This window comes from Glycine max, chromosome 3 (assembly GCF_000004515.6).
Source record: "Glycine max cultivar Williams 82 chromosome 3, Glycine_max_v4.0, whole genome shotgun sequence".
In the NCBI taxonomy this organism is placed as follows: Eukaryota; Viridiplantae; Streptophyta; class Magnoliopsida; order Fabales; family Fabaceae; genus Glycine; species Glycine max.
This window is the reverse complement of record NC_016090.4, coordinates 29,750,086-29,767,394: the sequence shown is the minus strand read 5'-3', so window position 1 is coordinate 29,767,394 and position 17,309 is coordinate 29,750,086. Positions and strand designations below refer to the sequence as shown.

Genomic DNA, 17,309 nt, shown 5'->3' with positions numbered 1-17,309 from the left:
TAAAACCTGATTAGCATTCAATTTTGATTACAAAATTGTGTATTCTCTAGGCTCTTTAGCTGTTTCATAACAATGTATGCTTCTGTTGATATAAACGTGAAAGACCTATCTATAGTAATCAAAAGAATGCTTATGATAATAATAATAATAATCAAAGAATGTTTAAAGCACTTGAGCAGAAGCACATAAATAACAATATTTAAAATACAAATGTGATGTTAGTCTTCAAAAAAATAAACAAATAAACAAAAAACGTTGATCAAGTTGTAGAGAAAATGTCATGACTCTAATGCAAGAGTTTTATTAATTGCAAAACATTAACCTTAGTATTTAAGTGAAGAAACATCAAAGCATCACGAAAATGGTTGTAAGAAAGAAAATTATGGTTTCTCTGCAAAAATACCAATCCCTATATCAAACTTCCCTCCTTTTGGCCTATTTCATTCTTCTCCAGCATGCAACTTGTCATATAATGAACATGTTGAAATTATATCCAAGTTAGAGGTTTTCTTCTCATAGGCACAAAACCTAAGATCCAAAAAGAATTAGTTTAATAATAAAAAAACCATGTTCACACCAAAGGCTGAACTTAAATTCACCAGGAACAAACAGAAATAGATAGAATTCATGTTTTGTAGCTATACAAACAAGCAGTGTACATTATCATTCTACCAAAGTGAAGCTTTTGGTTATCTTCAAAGAGTTAATTGATTCATGTTGGTTTGTATACTTTCAGGAAGAACATCCTCTGAGAAGATGAATCTCTTAGTTGCACCAAACATGCTGGCTAGATTCAGAATTACACTCTGATATGAGTAACTTGGGGGCAGGACAGGTGTCGGAAGAGAAGGGACACATGTTGGAAGGAATTTGTTGTCATTGTAAACTGGTGCATATAGGGTCAACACTGCCTGGCAAAATATGAATCTGCACAAAGAGGGAAACAAAAAGGTTGGTTTCATTAATCTAGCAAACAAAAAAAGTAAAAGAGAACAGACTTGGCATAAGAGCATTAGATAGAGTCACAAATTTATAAACACAATCCGCAAGTGTAAAACTATTCAATAGCCTGTCATCTGATGATGTAAAAGTAACTAAACACTTGGAAACTTTAGGTATCAGTTAAATTTTAAGACTTGAGTTAGTTGAGACAATTTGTAAGTCTCAATCCCTGTGCAAACAACAGAATTTGAGTACACTAGCATAGTTAGACTAACTCCAAGTTATCCGATGCTACAACAAAAATATTGTAGTCGGCTGAGTTTGGATAAGATGATTTGAAAATAGTAATTCAAGTGATTTAAAGTGTTGAGTGTATTTGAGCAGGTAATTCAAGCGATTTAAAAGTGTTGAGCGTATTGAGCCCTCACAATAGTAGAAGAAACTAAAATTTCTTCAAATGAAGCATAATCACACATTAAATCAGTGTTAAGTTTGTAACAACAGCCCTAACAATATTTAAAATTGTGATAAATCATCAATAATAATGAGTTAATGAACACTGACAGAAGCACAATAGAAGGATAGAAGTCAAGATGTGTGACAAAGGCATGGTAAAAGTGCAGTTTGGAACAGAGAAGTGACAGAACTAATATAATAATAAACATCCAAATTAAAAAGTATTGAATGTAATGAGCCCACACAACAGCAGAAGAAACTCAATTTCTTCAAATAAAGCATAATACACATTCAATTTATGTTCTTAATAGCCCCAACAATCTTCAAAATTGTGATGAATCATCAACAAAAAAGAATTAACGAACACTAATAGATGCTCAACAGAAAGATTAAGATGTGTCACAGCCACGGGTGGCATTGTAGTACTGTTCGGAACAGAGAAGCGAGAGAGCTATGACAGAGTAATAATAAATATCATAACGGAAATGACAAGTTTTACCTCAAAAGAAGCCTCCTTATGAAGGGATCACCTAAAATCTGTCCCCAAACAGGATTAAGTGTGTCTGATGTTGCCAATGCTAGTCCCCAGTTATTTAATGAAGATGAGAGCAGCATTTCAGCTTTGTTGAATGTGTCCTGAAATCAAATTTAAGTTGCTGAGGGATCAGGAATAGCAACAGAAACTTCCACTTTCAGAAAATGAAAATAATTTCTTTTTTTTTCTTAAGGAACTTGCTCAAAAAAAGGAATGGGTGTTTATAACAGACCAAATCAATATCAGTGCCTGAAAGTCCTAACAGCATACAGAAAGCTTGCAGTGGAGCTGTAAGAAACATGGTGAATAGGCTCCCATTTGAATTATGTGAGCAATCAGACAAAGCAGGCGAACAGCTTGGAGAAAGGAGCATAGCAACTGACTCTCCCTTTTCTGCTTCTGCTATGACCTGCATATTTTGATCAATTGCTTTTTAAATGTCCCAGAGTAAACTATAATCACAGGATGTGAAGAAGGCAACTATTAGCAATGGATTCTTCCAGACCAACCAACATTTTTCCATTACACAATTCATAAAACTTCCTTGAAATACCCAATTGTATCAAACTTCCTGCCTGTACTGAATCTAGACACAATTACATACATTAAGTAAATCTACATATGCTTGACATTCAAGAAAGCATAGTTGTCAATTCCGGATAGGATAGTGGCACAAATAGCCAATGCCAAAAATGCTTTAGGGTATAGTAGATAACAGGATGATCACTATATCAAAGATTAGGGATGCAAGATAAATAATTATTTTTTCTTGTAAATACAAGTTGTATGTATTCCGTCATGTAATTGATATACTATTGCTAAATGTAAATCACTCAAGTAATTCAGTGATTTTTTTAGTTTTAGGTTTGCAGGCAATGTCATTCCAATAAATAGGTAGATACTTCACAATGACAAAAAAACAGAACCATTGACTTCCCTATGAACCACGCTTAAGGTTTGAGAAGTGCTAAAGCGGTCAAACCAAGTCTGAGGAGAATTTTGAATAGCAATCCAAACTCGTTTGTTGCTTCATATTAGAGTATAGTTTTACTCTGTATTCTGTAATCAGTTTGTGTATAACTTTTGTAATAATGTATGTAGTTAGTTTTCAGTTAGTTATTTGATAGCTATATCTGTAACTAACTCTCAGGTACAGGTGGTTCATCTTTAGGTGCTTCATCTGTACAGCTATAAATAGTTGAACATTCACTGTTTGTAACTGAGAATTCATTTTTCAAGAACACAAAAACTTTCTTCTAAATTTTCTCTAAACTCTAATATTGGTATCAAGACCAGGGTTCAATCACTAACTCTAACCCAATGGATTCTAATCAAATTCTCCTCCTCCGCCACCATTAAATGCACAACCTATAAACACCTGCCCCCTAATTATTGGTAAAGTTAGCGTATATAAAATACTATAGAGACAAGTAATAAATTCAATATTTAAAAGAAAACTCGAGCATTAAATAAATTAAGTATGTAAGGCTTGCCTTAAAAGCTTTGCTGTTGTCGTTATCAATGACTAAAAGAAGTGGTCTTCTAGTAAACGGTACAAAGTCAGATGGATATATGCAGTTTGATCCTGAAAAGGGATTGGGTTAAAGTATTCTGCAATTCCAACAAAAAACATGTATAATATGAGCACTTAAATTATCATCATTATGAAAATTTATGAGCAGGAAAACTATTCAGATATTATAGGATATTTTTTCAATCTATACCCATGACCATACATTATGTCCTTCTTCAGTCTGCTTGGACCTATTTCAGAAAAATTAACAGTATGACTTAAGGCTATTTATGGAAGGAATCGATTTTCAAGAATAGATGAAACATTTCACATTGTATGCATATGGTTTATAAATAGACCCACAAATAGCATCTGAATAAAACATTTCAAGAACCAATCATCCTAAAAGCTTAAGAAGTTAGCTAGAGGACCAATGTTGATTTTGAATAACACATCCCCTCGTGTAAGGGCAATTTGAGCTTGAAACATGGACAACTCACAAGCTTGCTTTACTTTATGTTTTAAAATTTATTTTAGCTATGAAGAATATGGGTGACAAGGATTCAACAACTCAGTATCAATAGAAGAAAACTTCAGTCTCAAATGCATCGTGCCAACTGCCCAGCAGCATTCTTGCCTCTCAACTTTCCTCATTGTAGATCATCCCGGCAAACATTCCTTAGGCTTCGCTTCAGGTAAGATCACAGCATGTGGCTCGGCATCCAAACCATCAGAGATTATGAAACAGTTCCAAATGGCCAGAGCATCCAGCAGGATCTCCAGCCATTGACCCATGTTCTGACATGCCATGCTTGACTCACAGATGTCATACTTTCTGGTGCATGAGGGCTCATGCCTTCAACATTTGGCCAGTTTACTCCATGGAATCAGTTGAATCCTTCACTTGGACCATATCCACTTACTTCCCTTCAGCCCTCATCTAGTGATCTAGGTCATTTTAGAGAGCATTTTTATCTAGCATACAAAGGTTAGAATATATAGAAATATCCAAAAATATCTTATCATATCCTAGATTATCTTATAGGATTAGTTTCCTGATTTCCTGCTTATCTCTTAGGATTAGTTACCATATTTACTTATCATGATTTGTTTACCTAATTAGACAGCATTATGATTAATATAAACTATAAAGAAGGGTTAGTGCTATAGGTTTTTATAAAACACAGCAACATATGGTAATGTATCAATTAGTGTTTCATTCTCTTTTATCTCTCTTCCTCTTTCTATACTTAAACCCCATAACTTCAACATGGTATTAGAGTGAAACCATCCTCTGAGACCAGTTCTTGACACTACACTGCCGAACTCCCTAAAATTTTAGAGTTCTACTTTATTGTCATGATTCTTGCTATGAATTAGTTGTCTCTCACCTTGTTTCTTTTTTGGTGTTGGTCATCACTGCCAAATCAACCTTTTCACATAATTTGCGTTTTCACTCCCTTCTGCGGTGTTGTTCCTTCTAATGAATCCAGCTTTCTTCCAGTTGCCTCCTCCATCTTCTCCTCCACTGCGCATTTTACTGGTGTGTTTCAAACAATTTTTCAACTGTGTCCTCTTTCCAGAAGTCCTCAATTGTGTTCTTTATTCCAGCCATGTCCTTCATTGGTTTCTCCGATTGCCTTGACAACTCTGGCATTCTAAAATCCATGCTTTTCTTTGGATTTTGATCTCCTTCATTGTTCATTTCACCAGCATGTTTTAGACAATTTTACAACAGTCATGTCCTTTTTTCTGACAATCCTTAGTCATGCTCTATATTTTGGCCATCTCCTTCTTTGGGTTGTTCTACTGCCATGACCTCAGTCGTACTATTCTGGCCAAAAATATGAGTTTGGCCTGTGGCATTCCTAGAGAATTCAGCAAGCCTGGTCCATGGCTTTACCAGAATTATTAGCTGGCCCCATGATAGTCCCAGAGACTTGTCTCCACAATCTGAAATTATAATATAGTTTGATTTCTTTTATTTAAAGGATTTATTCGTAACCAGCTTAAAGCTTAGTCAGCCTTGGTTTGAAGGGAAGTGTTAGAATATAAGAAAATATCAAAGTATCGTATCATATCTTAGATTATCTGCTAGGATTAGTTTTCCTATTTCCTCATTATCTCTTACTATTAGTTTCCATGTTTCTTTATCTTTTCATGATTTGTTTCCTTAATTAGTTAGGATTATGATTAATATAAATGGGGGTTAGAGCTCTAAGTTTTACATAACAAAATCAACACATTGAAATGTTATCTTTGTTAATATAATAATTATTGTTTCATTTTTTTTCATCTTTCTTTCTATACTTAAACCCCATAATTTCAAAAACAAACCATAGTATTGATAACGAGCATTTCATCAATTTTTTTTGCTCAGCGGCATTTCATCATTTATCTTAGAATTTGGGCTTAGGACCTAAACTCAACCCCATAAAACTAGCTTATAAGGTGAGGACTTCTTAAGCCTTATCAGGACTTCTTATGATGTGGGATCTCAACACACCCCCACATGCCCAACGCTCCACTGATCCTTCCATTGGGAGTTATAAATGCACAACCTACTCATTCTATCGCTTTATCTTCTGTCCTACGTTTACCTCATTCTCCCTTCCCTTAAACTTGTTATCTGTTGGAGAATTTACCCATACTAAATTTTGTTATTCACGCTCATGATATCACACTCATTATGTCTTATAGAATCATAGGATAAAGCATACTACTGGCTTGTACATGTTAGATTCATACACTACAATCTGAGGCATTTTCAATTGCATGTGGCAAATTTGTGGGAAAAAGGACACAAATTGTTTCTTGACATTATACATATCATGCGGTACAAGAATGGAAGTACACGAAAATTCTCTTCAAGACGTACCTCTATCTCCACGTGGACCAAAGTGTATGCAGCCAGATTCATTCTGTGCAGAACCACAATATCCTGCATTTGATGTAGAAAATACACATTTTATCTTTACCTAAAGGAATTTAGTTGACATAAGAAGTATCATAACCCTATACATGTACATGCTTACGTTCCTAGTTAATAGAGGATATCTAACCTGAAGCTGACAAATACACAAGGAGAATACCATCAGAAGGAAGCTCCTCACATATTGTGGCAAGAACCTAACCATTAAAAGAAAAAACCAAATTATGCTCAAATAATCTGGAAATCAAAAAACAATAATGTAACAAATAGTCATTCTAATGCTAACTGTGAACCTTTTTTTTTAGCTGCAAAGAAGCATGAAGGTCCAAATCTATCACATTTTACCCAGACCCAGAACAGATGTTCTGATTCTCTGATCCCCCAATGATAAATCCAGTTAATCTTGGAAAGTTCCTTGAGAAGCCATCATGAAATTGTACCCATGAGATGGCTTCATAAATTATTAAATTTCACACTTGGGAAGCCCAAATCAAAGAAAAGAACTTCTAATCCCAAAGAAAGTGTCATTGGTAAGTTATTGGTCCAATAGCTAAGTAGTTTTATTAAGTAATAAGCTACTAATATCTAGAGGCATTTTTGGACTTTCAGCATTCAGAATGAAGTCAAGTTGGATCATAATTTGACTGTGATCTAAGTTAGCAATCCCTGAAACTGTTTCAATGGAATTTCTCTTTTAATACGCAGAGAGATCCAGAATGTTTGCTGTTACCAACCACAACTCTTATACAAGCTTAAACCATAAGGTAGAGGCACATGAAATGGTTTTATGCACCTAAAATACCCCCTCATGTAGCAACTTTTTAATCTTGAAGTGCGAACAATGCAAAGAGTTGGGAATTCTCAAAGGAGATGGAGGCTTTTTATAAGTACAACATAAAAGATGGAGAGTTGTCAAAGCCTCATACCAATGTGGGCCAATGGTCTTGCAACCAAACAGCACCTTGCTTCATTGGGAAGATGTTAGACACATTGGCTTGGGCCCAATTTTAAATGATAGAAGCCCATTTTCTACTGAAGAAAGGACACATAAGTGACTGGTTTACTCAAGAAGGAATAAAGGGAAGGATACTAGGATAGTGCAACAGTGCAAGAGAGAAAAATCAGTTAGGGGTAGGGAGGTGATTCTTCTGGAATCATGAGGCACAAGGAACCTCAAAATTCCATTAAAGGCAGAGCCCAGAAAAGTGGAACATATACAGAGGATGAAAAACAGGAGGTTGTGTGAAATAGGAGACTTTATTGGTCTGAAAGTAATAGAAAGGGAGAATGGCAACCCATTTGGAATTGTTGGAATTAGAATTGAAATTCTTATTACTTTTACATGTGTTGTTGAGTTTTTTTTTTTTTTTTTTTTGCACAGCAAAAATCGATATATAATTTTATATATAATGCAGTACTAGGTGTGCTGCATACAGAATAGAGAGTACAAGGCACATATGCCTAACCCATCTGAAAATTACAAAATAACAATAGCTGGAGCCAAAAAGAAACCACCCCTAAGACAACTCCTCCCTCAAACTAGTGGACCATTGGTTAAAATGAATATGGAAATCTTTGTCCATACATTTTAACCAGGCCCAGGATTGAAATAAAGCTTCATCCATGACTTTTTCGGAGTTGAAATTCTGGTTATTAAAAACCAGAATTTAACTAGTAGTACAATGCATGTACTAGTTGTACAACACTTGTACTTGACCTAGAATCTAGATTATTCGTATAATGAGAGGGGGGTAAGATCAGTGTTATACATTACATTACATGTCACAGTAATTTAGAGTCTCATTAATGAAATATTATTTCCTGTCTCTCTTACATTACATTAAATCCCTGAAGTTTTATCATGGTGTCAAAGCACAATTCAATCCAAGCACCAGTAGGTTATGGGCACATTGAAAACTATTGGAAGATAACAAAAACCAACTTATATTTTTCCATACTTACAGCTATAAAATGGGTCAGCGAAGGACGGTATAACACAGCTTTTCGTGGGTTTGCTGGTAAGGTAGGATCAGCAATATCTTGGATATAACTGATACGACTAGTTCCAGTAGCCCCATTTTGACTAAGTTTTGAACCACTTGACTGGTAAAACAAACCACTAGGTTCCCACTCCAGACATTGAAGCATCCTAAAAGTGTCAATGGTGAGCTCTGAATACTTTACCTGTTCAGGAATGACAGTTGGAAACAATATCAAAACACCATAACATTTTACAGAATATCTTATAGCAATAAAAAAACTATCTTATGATTTTATCATTTTCAACAAATTGTTCTTCAATATAAGAGAACCAAAAGAATCCTGGACACCTACCTCATTTGGATGGAAGCTACTTAATACAGCATCTCGTAGTTTCAAATGTCGCTTCGTGATGGCTGCAGCCACATGGGGTAAAGTATCAGGATGAGAGTCCAAAACTAGACTGTATCTCAAGGGCCTGATATTCATAAAAGCAGTTTCAGCTTTTAAAAATCTGAGAATTTCCTGAACCACCAGCTTCCATTCTTTAAAGTCACTTTCCTGTAACCAAATTGTTTGAAGGTCACTTGCAATACATCTGCAAACATAAATCTATCAAAATATATTCTGGATACTGGACACATCATGTTCTTCATGAAACACTCCAATTAGCAGTCTAGTACAGTGTAGATTAGTTATTCTATTCTAAAGATGTTTACTTATCAATAGATGCATTAATTCATCAAAAGCAAAAGACGGAGGAGTAACATTAGATATAAAAACATTAATATAAGCCATCAACTAATAGCTTAAGCTGTTGTAGCCCTTGACCTAGTATCAAATCAAAGCCTTTTTTAAGGCATTTGGAAGAGCTTTTGCAAGCTCGTCATATAAGTACTAGGGAGGTGTTTGATTATGCTTATGAGAGTGGCTTATAACCTTCCAATAATTTTGTTAAGCTTATTTTAGTAAGCTTCATAAGCACTTAATCAAGCTATTTACCTAAACTTGATCTTTGACCAAGAGGTCAGGAGTTTGATCGCTGTCACATCTACTCTCTTAAATATACTTGAATTTCAGCGGTAGGTAAAATGGACATATGCATTGTCCACACTCCACACTTCAAACCCTAAAGTTTAATACGTGACGAGCATATTAGACACTATAACATTCATATAAGTCATAACCTAATAGCTTGCGCTTTTAGGATAGTTTGTCCTTAAAAACCAAATTGGCAAAATCTATTACAGTAAAACCAAGCTATATATCAATTCTGATAGATTTGGGAACACAACCATAATAAATCCTAGTTTAGGCAAGCATATTTACATTACTCAGTGATCCTATGTTAGAGAAACCCTATCTTCAGTTGTGAACTGCACTCATCTTCCTAATTGTTCTACCTCCAAGTCCATGATACAAATACAAATAGATAGAAAGATCTATCTTTCTAAGAACATACTGGTTGCATAATAGACACTAGACAGCCAGTTCCAATGCAGCAAGCCAAGCCAAACTATTCAGAAAGTGCAACATCCTTACAAAGGCTTTTACAGAAAACAGAATGGTTGAATGACCAAATACAATTTTTTTTATACAATACCCATAAATCATAATCAATTATTGGCAATTAAATTATGTTTTAGAATGAACTATACAAGAGAAAATAAGCATGGACAAACCTGGAATGTTCTCTTGCATTCATCAACTAATACTTTAAGCTGATTAACCAATTGCTGCACCATTTCCCTTCGGTTCAACACCAAACACACCATTATGAATCTAGCTAGGAACCTCAATTGTTTGTTTGCAATATTCACATCTTGAAACAACCCCTCCTTAAAATACTCCCGAGTCAATATGGCCTCATAGAATATATATGACTCTGAGAGATAATTTGCATCACTTGTGCGCATGTACTGCCCAAAATACAGTTGCCCAATGCGAGATGCAATCTCACCAATCTCCCATCTCTTAAGCCCAGCTTCAATCAGCTTCTGCCGATTCTCCTGCTGAAACTTCCATAATTGTGTGTAGACCTTGAACACCTTATAAAAGTAAGTATCATGCCTACAACAAAGCCACACACAGTAATTTTACTTTCAGAGATCTACCAAAACAAATAGGTAACCTCTCAATATATTTTTGTGCTGTTAAACAAGCTAAAATTAATAATGAACCATACCATTGTTAACTACCAATAGATTAATCAAAATAATGAAATCCTGATCACCAATGTAGGCCTTAAATCTACAAAACCATCCCAAATCTTCCACAATTTTATATGCCGAACACCTTTGAAAAAAAGTACATACCACACCAATAGTATAGCCTTAGGAGGTCAACCAATAGGTACCCTTTCAATATTGTTTTCAGTACAGGAAATATACTAATTCCCCGTTTGGAAGAGCTTATGTATAAATTATTCAAACTTATCTTATAGCATAAGCATTTGTGTACGTGTTTCGAAGAACTTAAGAAAGTTGCTTATGACATGTCCATAAGCTGTTTTCAGCTAGTAAGCTTTCTAGGATAACTTATGAAAACGGCTTATGGCTTATACAAAAACAGCTTAACCCTATTTTTTCCTTCCATTATATAAAAACAAGTTATACATAAATAAGTACTTATTCGGTAGGACCTTAATTAAGTTGTTTATCCAAACGGGGCAATATTTCATAACTCAGGACATAACTACATCAACAACCCAGTTCAGATTTTCATCCCATGGTGCTACAAAAATAATAAACACCACTTTCAATTTACATTAATGAATGAATAATCAAATAACTAACTCCTGACCACATCAAATTAAACCCAATTGCTTGTTTATATCAATTTTTTTTTCTGTTTCCATCGGTGTGAGTGACAAACAAATAAAATCAAAAAATGAAACTGAAAACACAAATTGAAAACTACACGAAGCTATACCAAGGTCAAATTAAATAAAATTAAATTAAGAATTAAGAAGGAGAATGAGAAATTGGGAAAATTGGACCTGCTGCGTTGGTAAAAGGGAAGGTCTCTGATTTTGGAGAATTTTTTGTCGGCTTTGTCGACGAGAGTCCAGAAAACCTCGCTCACTGGGATGTTGCTGCTGTTGTTGTTGCCACTGCCACCACCACTGTTTTGGATTTGAATTTGCATTTGCATTTGCTGCGAACTCATCTTCTTCCCACCTTCCAACGGCGTCGTTTCCACTTTCTTCCGCCCCAACCCCAAATCGATCAAATTCTAATGTCAACAACGCGACACACCACTCAGTCCGCAACAACTGATGATTGTGCTTGTGCCTACCTATGCCTTGTCTTGCCTTTGGCTTTGGCTTTTCTCAACGTTTCTTTTACTTTCCCCCTTTTTTTTTTAATATTTTCTTACTTCATGCAATAAATATATGATATACTTTTTTCCTTTCTTTTCAAAAGTGAGATATTAATAAATTGGTTTATCAAACTTAAAAAAATTTAATTTAATTTTTGAATGTAAAAAAAATAGTGAGATCAATTAAATTTGAGAGATAATTTTATTATTAAATTATAATATTTAATGATTAATTTGCCTCTAAATTATATTTTTCAATAACTAATTTCACATTAAATTACATAATTTAAGTATCAATTTATTATTAAATTATCTACAAAGTTAATCCATTATACTTTTTATATATTCAGATACTAAATTTAAATTTTTTTATATTTCAGACATTAATTTATTATCCTGTTACACTTTTATGAACTAGAATTAATATTTATTTAAATAATATTGTTTTTTAGTATGTTTGTGAAGTTAATCAATTATTCAGAAATATTTTTTTAAGTACAAAAAAGTATGAGATATTTAATTTTGATCAAGGGTTATAATTTTTTTCAAATCTTAACTAATTTTCTTAATATCATTATTCATTATTATTAAAATTATAATCATTATTCAAAAAAATTAACTCAAGTTATTTGAGAGGATATGTTTTTATAATAATTATGTGTTATAGACATAAACATAATATATATTTATATATTAAAATTTATAATTATAATGTAATTTATCAAGAGAATATAATTTATATTTGTTATGTGTATTTTATGTGTAGTATGTGTAATAAAATAAGATAAATAAATGCATCTACAATTAATAAAATTTACTGTTTTTCAAATTTGATCATCTGCTTAAATAGTAGATGAATATCCTACACCCATCTAAGGTGTCTATTCAAATACCAATACCTTGTAAAAAAAAAAAAAAATACCAAGATTGATAGATTCATAAAAATTACAACCATTAATTCACACGTTTCCTATTGAGTACAAAAATAATTACATATAAATTCGACATCTTCTTAGGCAAGCTTTTAAAGGGAAAAAATAATCAAAATTTAATAATTGAATTAAATATAGATTAATCAAAATGTATAAACTAATTTATAAAGTTCTTTTATATTAACTTTTCAAAAAGAATTAATTTATTATGTAATTTTAGTTTGTAGAAATTAATTATTTTATTTTTCTTTCAATTTTTCTTGTTTTGTTTATGTTTCTGAAAAAAAAATCTTCAAATACGATCTAAATAGTATGCAAAGTGTAAAGATTTTTTACATGATTATCTAATCATAAATTGTATGTTTAATAGACTTATTAATTTTAATAATAACTGGTTTAAAGTCATACATAATATAATCTGGTTGACACCGTAAAAAAAATTATATTGACAGTACAGAAAAATTAAACTCTTGTAAGTTTTAACTTTGAAAAAACAAATCAAATTTTACAGTTTATAATTAAAATAATATATTTGTCTCCCATCAATTAAAAGCCGAAAAGGCGAGACATGGAAAAAGAGTAGCGACGTATGATTCTAGTAAAATACTGTTCGTCCCCTTTTTCTTTTTCCATCCTTATCCCAGACCAAAGAATTTACAATAGAATAAATATTTAAAAGTGTGTATGGCTGTCCATTGAAATTATTGTTCAATATTAATGACATAATTTCCCCCCTTTTTTCATGTTTTAGAATGTGTGAACTTCTATTTTGTATCATTCTAAAAAAATCCCAAATATACTCTAAATCGATCTACCTATTTTATTTCCATTTTACAACCCTAGTAAACATACTTCATTTCTTTTTCTTAATTTATATTTTTTATTTAGTATTTTTATTCAATTTTTAATTCCTTTTTTATTACATAATTTTCATTTTTATTTTTTTAATTTTTGCCCATAGAAAAAAGAGAATGCATTATAAAAATAAAAAGAGAATGCAAAAGAAAGGAAAGGGTACTCGGAGAGACAATTTTTTTATTTCTTTGTCCATTATTTTATTATTATTATTATTTGTCCAGCCACATCAAGGCAACTGCTTGGGGCATCCAACATTTTTACTGGGACACCAAAAGTTGTTTAAAAATGCCTTATAGGTATTTTCGGATATAAATAGCAACATTCGTTTTTCATTTCTGCATTGCCTTTTTTTTCTGCAAAATCTCACTCTCTTAGTGTAAGTTGCTTCCATTAGCCTCTTTTTTCAAGCGTTTTTTTTGTCTCCAGTGGTATACGTGTGTTGCTCAAGAGTATACGATGAAGTTGGGTCATTGTTCATCGCCGAAGAAGAAAAGGTGCATAAGAAAAATTTAGAAACCTACGAATTGTTGATCCGTTTGACTCATACAGATCATCAATCTGTATGGCCATATGAATTGGCAATCCGTATGGTTCATACAAATCAATACTTAACAAATAAATCACAAAAAAATTATAAAATTATATTAACTATTACAAAATAACATTACACTACAAAACAATTTAAATAATAATTGAACAAATATATACATAGAATGTAAACAAAAAATTCAAAAAAAAATTATAAAAAAAATTTGAAAAAATAATTTGGACAAAAAAATAATTTCAAAAATAAAAAATATTAAAAAAACACCATATGGGTATCCGTATGACCCATACGAATTACTGATCAGTATGGTTCATATGAATTGTCCGAACATACGAATTGGTGTATTTTTTTCTTCAGAAAAACACCATTTTTATCTTCAACATGCTTCAAACAACAACATCCAAAACAATACAATCATTCAATAAAGTAACAACAACGAATCAACAAAAAGAAAAAAGGAAGAATAACTAACCTCGAAGAAGATCATGCAACGAAGAAGAAGAACCGTGACCCACGAACCACCACCAACAACAGCAAGCAGAAAGAAGAAGCAATGTGCGTGAGAAGCAGAAAGAAGAAGCAGAGGAACAAGAAGCAGAGGACGAAGAAGAAGAAGCTGATGTGGCGCAAGTGACTCATATGGACAAGTCACTGTTGCTTTTTATATTAAACAGGTGAAGGGCATTTTAGCCCTTTCACCTATGTTGCTAGGTGTCTAAGCAAAAATGCTGGGTGCCCAAAGCAACACTCCCACATCAAAGGAAGTAGTGAGCTCCTAGTATGCCCTCAACCCAGCAATATATTTTGAAACCTTGACCTACTCCTTATGGGCTTTGAATCTTGCAGCCCCTTATACATATCATGTTCCTTTCATTGTTTTTAGAATGTTTGTTTCAGAATAAGTTTTTCAGAATATAATGGAAGGTGAGAATGACTGATTCAATATTGAGAGTGCAGGAAACAAATGCCCTCCTTATAGTGGAATACCATTTTGAAAAAAAAAATATTCTCTCATGCTAGTGACACAACACACAATACAAATTTAACAATTTGGAATTGTTAGATAGATTAAACAACTGATGTTTTATCTCCGTAAATTGGACTTAAAACATGCAATTGAGATTCTGTTTTTAATTCAACTATTACAAATGCAGTAAATGTGTGAATGCATGAAAAACTAAGTGCATTCAATCCAATTCCAATAATGTAGGTTTTAACATCAGTACTAGACCTACATGCATATGCATGCCACCTCCACAAGGTGTTTGTGCTTGTGCCCAACCAATCTAAGAGTGATTAAGGTTTATATCAATTGGTGTCAACCTTCCACCATATCTAAGCAGTTGCAAATGAGCATTGTGCCATGATGACTTTGATATATTAGTGTTCACCCAGATGTAATCAAAAGGTTAATGCATAACTCTAATTGTAGGTTGCAAAGAAATAGACTGTTGTAGAGTGTTATGGACCTGTTTAGGAACATACATTCAGAACGGTCCGGTTTGGATACCAGTACCACAATACAATCTACCTTTGTCTAAGGACTAAAGCTTCCGAGTGTTGCAAGGTGCACCCATCAAAGTTTTTAAATGGCAAAAATGCCCTTAGCTTCTTTCTTCCTTAAAATGATTTTTTTTTAAGAAAGGCGCAGAACCTCCATTTTTGTTCGCTGTGCTTTCTCTCGTTTTCTCTTTTTCGTGTGGCATTGCGTCTTGTTCGTGAGGGTAGCAGCGTTGAGCGCAGCGGTGAAGGTGAAGGTACCGGCGTCGAGCGTTACGGTGGTCGGTGGCGGCAAACGAGGTACGCAGATGGTGGTATCTGTCGCAGACGTACGAACATACTTCCAGATCAAGTTGATCCGTAAAACACTTACGGATCAACTTGATCCGGAAGGATGTTACTGATCAACTAGATCCGGAAGATACAGATCAAGTTGATCCGTAAGTGTATTTTTTTTTTTTTGTATTTGTTGTTTTTGCATTTATTTTCCTTTTTTCTTTTAAATTACTAATTTTTTTGTATGGCCATTTTTTGTTTGATTTGATTAGATGGACGAAGATGAGTGGATGTATGAAATAATGTCTGAACGAGCGGATATGGATTATGAAAATGTAGAATCATGTGGTGCGAATGAACCACATGTTGATTGTTCGAATGCGTTCAAGACTTCTTAGGTTATAATGTTAATGTTTGTCACATATTTAATAAAATGAATACTGGTAGAAAACTTAAATCATGTGGATTTTGTAGGTGTTTGAGTGCTGAGAGGATGTTTTGCGGTGGGCTCGATCCGTGGCTCATGAAAACTGATTTGTGGCGGTGATTTTAAGGTCAGACACAAAGACAGGTAGTAGAGGAAGGACTACGTTTGTGTTAATTGGCTGTGAAAGGAGTGGCGAGTATAAGTGTAGGAAAAAAGAATTTATCAGAAGAGACACTGGGACTAGGAAATGTGGGTGTCCCTTCAAGCTTCGTTGCAAGCTAGTGGTTGGAGGAGAAGGCTGGATGATGAAGTTGATTTGTGGAGTGCATAATCATGAATTGGCCAAGTCATTAGTTGGACATCCATATGCGGGGCGATTGACTAAAGCTGAAAAAACACTTATTGCTGATATGACGAAGTCCATGGTGAAGCCAAGAAACATTCTGCTAACTCTGAAGGAACACAATGCCAATAGCTGTACGACTATTAAACAGATATACAATGCAAGAAGTGCATTCCGTTCTTCCATAAGAGGAAGTAATCTTGAAATGCAACATCTGATGAAGTTTCTTGAACGTGATCAATATATTTATTGGCACAGAATAAAGGATGAAGACGTGGTTCGTGATATCTTTTGGTGTCACCCTGATTCAGTGAAGTTAGTCAATGCATGCAATTTGGTATTTTTGATAGACAACACCTACAAAACAAACCGGCATAGACTCTCATTGCTTGATTTGGTTGGGATGACACCGACTGGGATGACATTCTCTGCCGGTTTTGCATATGTGGAGAGTGAACGCGTTAATAATTTGGTATGGGCTTTACAACGCTTCTGAGACCTTTTTTTAAAGCGTGATGCCCTCCCTGGAGTTATTGTCACTGACAGAGACCAAACATTGATGAATGCAGTGAAAGATGTATTCCCTGAATGCACAAATTTGTTATGTATCTTTCACATAAACAAGAATGTGAAGGCTAAATGTAAATCACTAATTGCGCAAAAAAATGTTTGGAATTATGTCATGGATTGCTGGGGATCTCTGACTGATTGTCCTTCAGAACAGCAGTTTGATGAATGCCTGAAGAA

The 17,309-nt window shown here is 33.7% G+C and overlaps 1 protein-coding gene across 1 annotated transcript; it reads right to left on the bottom strand.

The window, feature by feature from the left end:
- Positions 1 to 529: 529 nt before the first annotated feature.
- LOC100810202 (protein SCAI) lies at positions 530 to 11,703 on the bottom strand. Its single transcript, XM_006576606.3, has 10 exons — positions 11,357 to 11,703; positions 10,041 to 10,428; positions 8,713 to 8,919; positions 8,341 to 8,562; positions 6,509 to 6,575; positions 6,325 to 6,387; positions 3,427 to 3,518; positions 2,166 to 2,342; positions 1,898 to 2,034; positions 530 to 927 (listed from the first exon to the last, which is right to left on the bottom strand). The coding sequence occupies exons 1-10, from the start codon at positions 11,524 to 11,526 to the stop codon at positions 696 to 698; spliced, it is 1,755 nt and encodes a 584-aa protein (XP_006576669.1). The 5' UTR covers positions 11,527 to 11,703; the 3' UTR covers positions 530 to 695.
- Between the last annotated feature and the right edge of the window lie 5,606 nt (positions 11,704 to 17,309).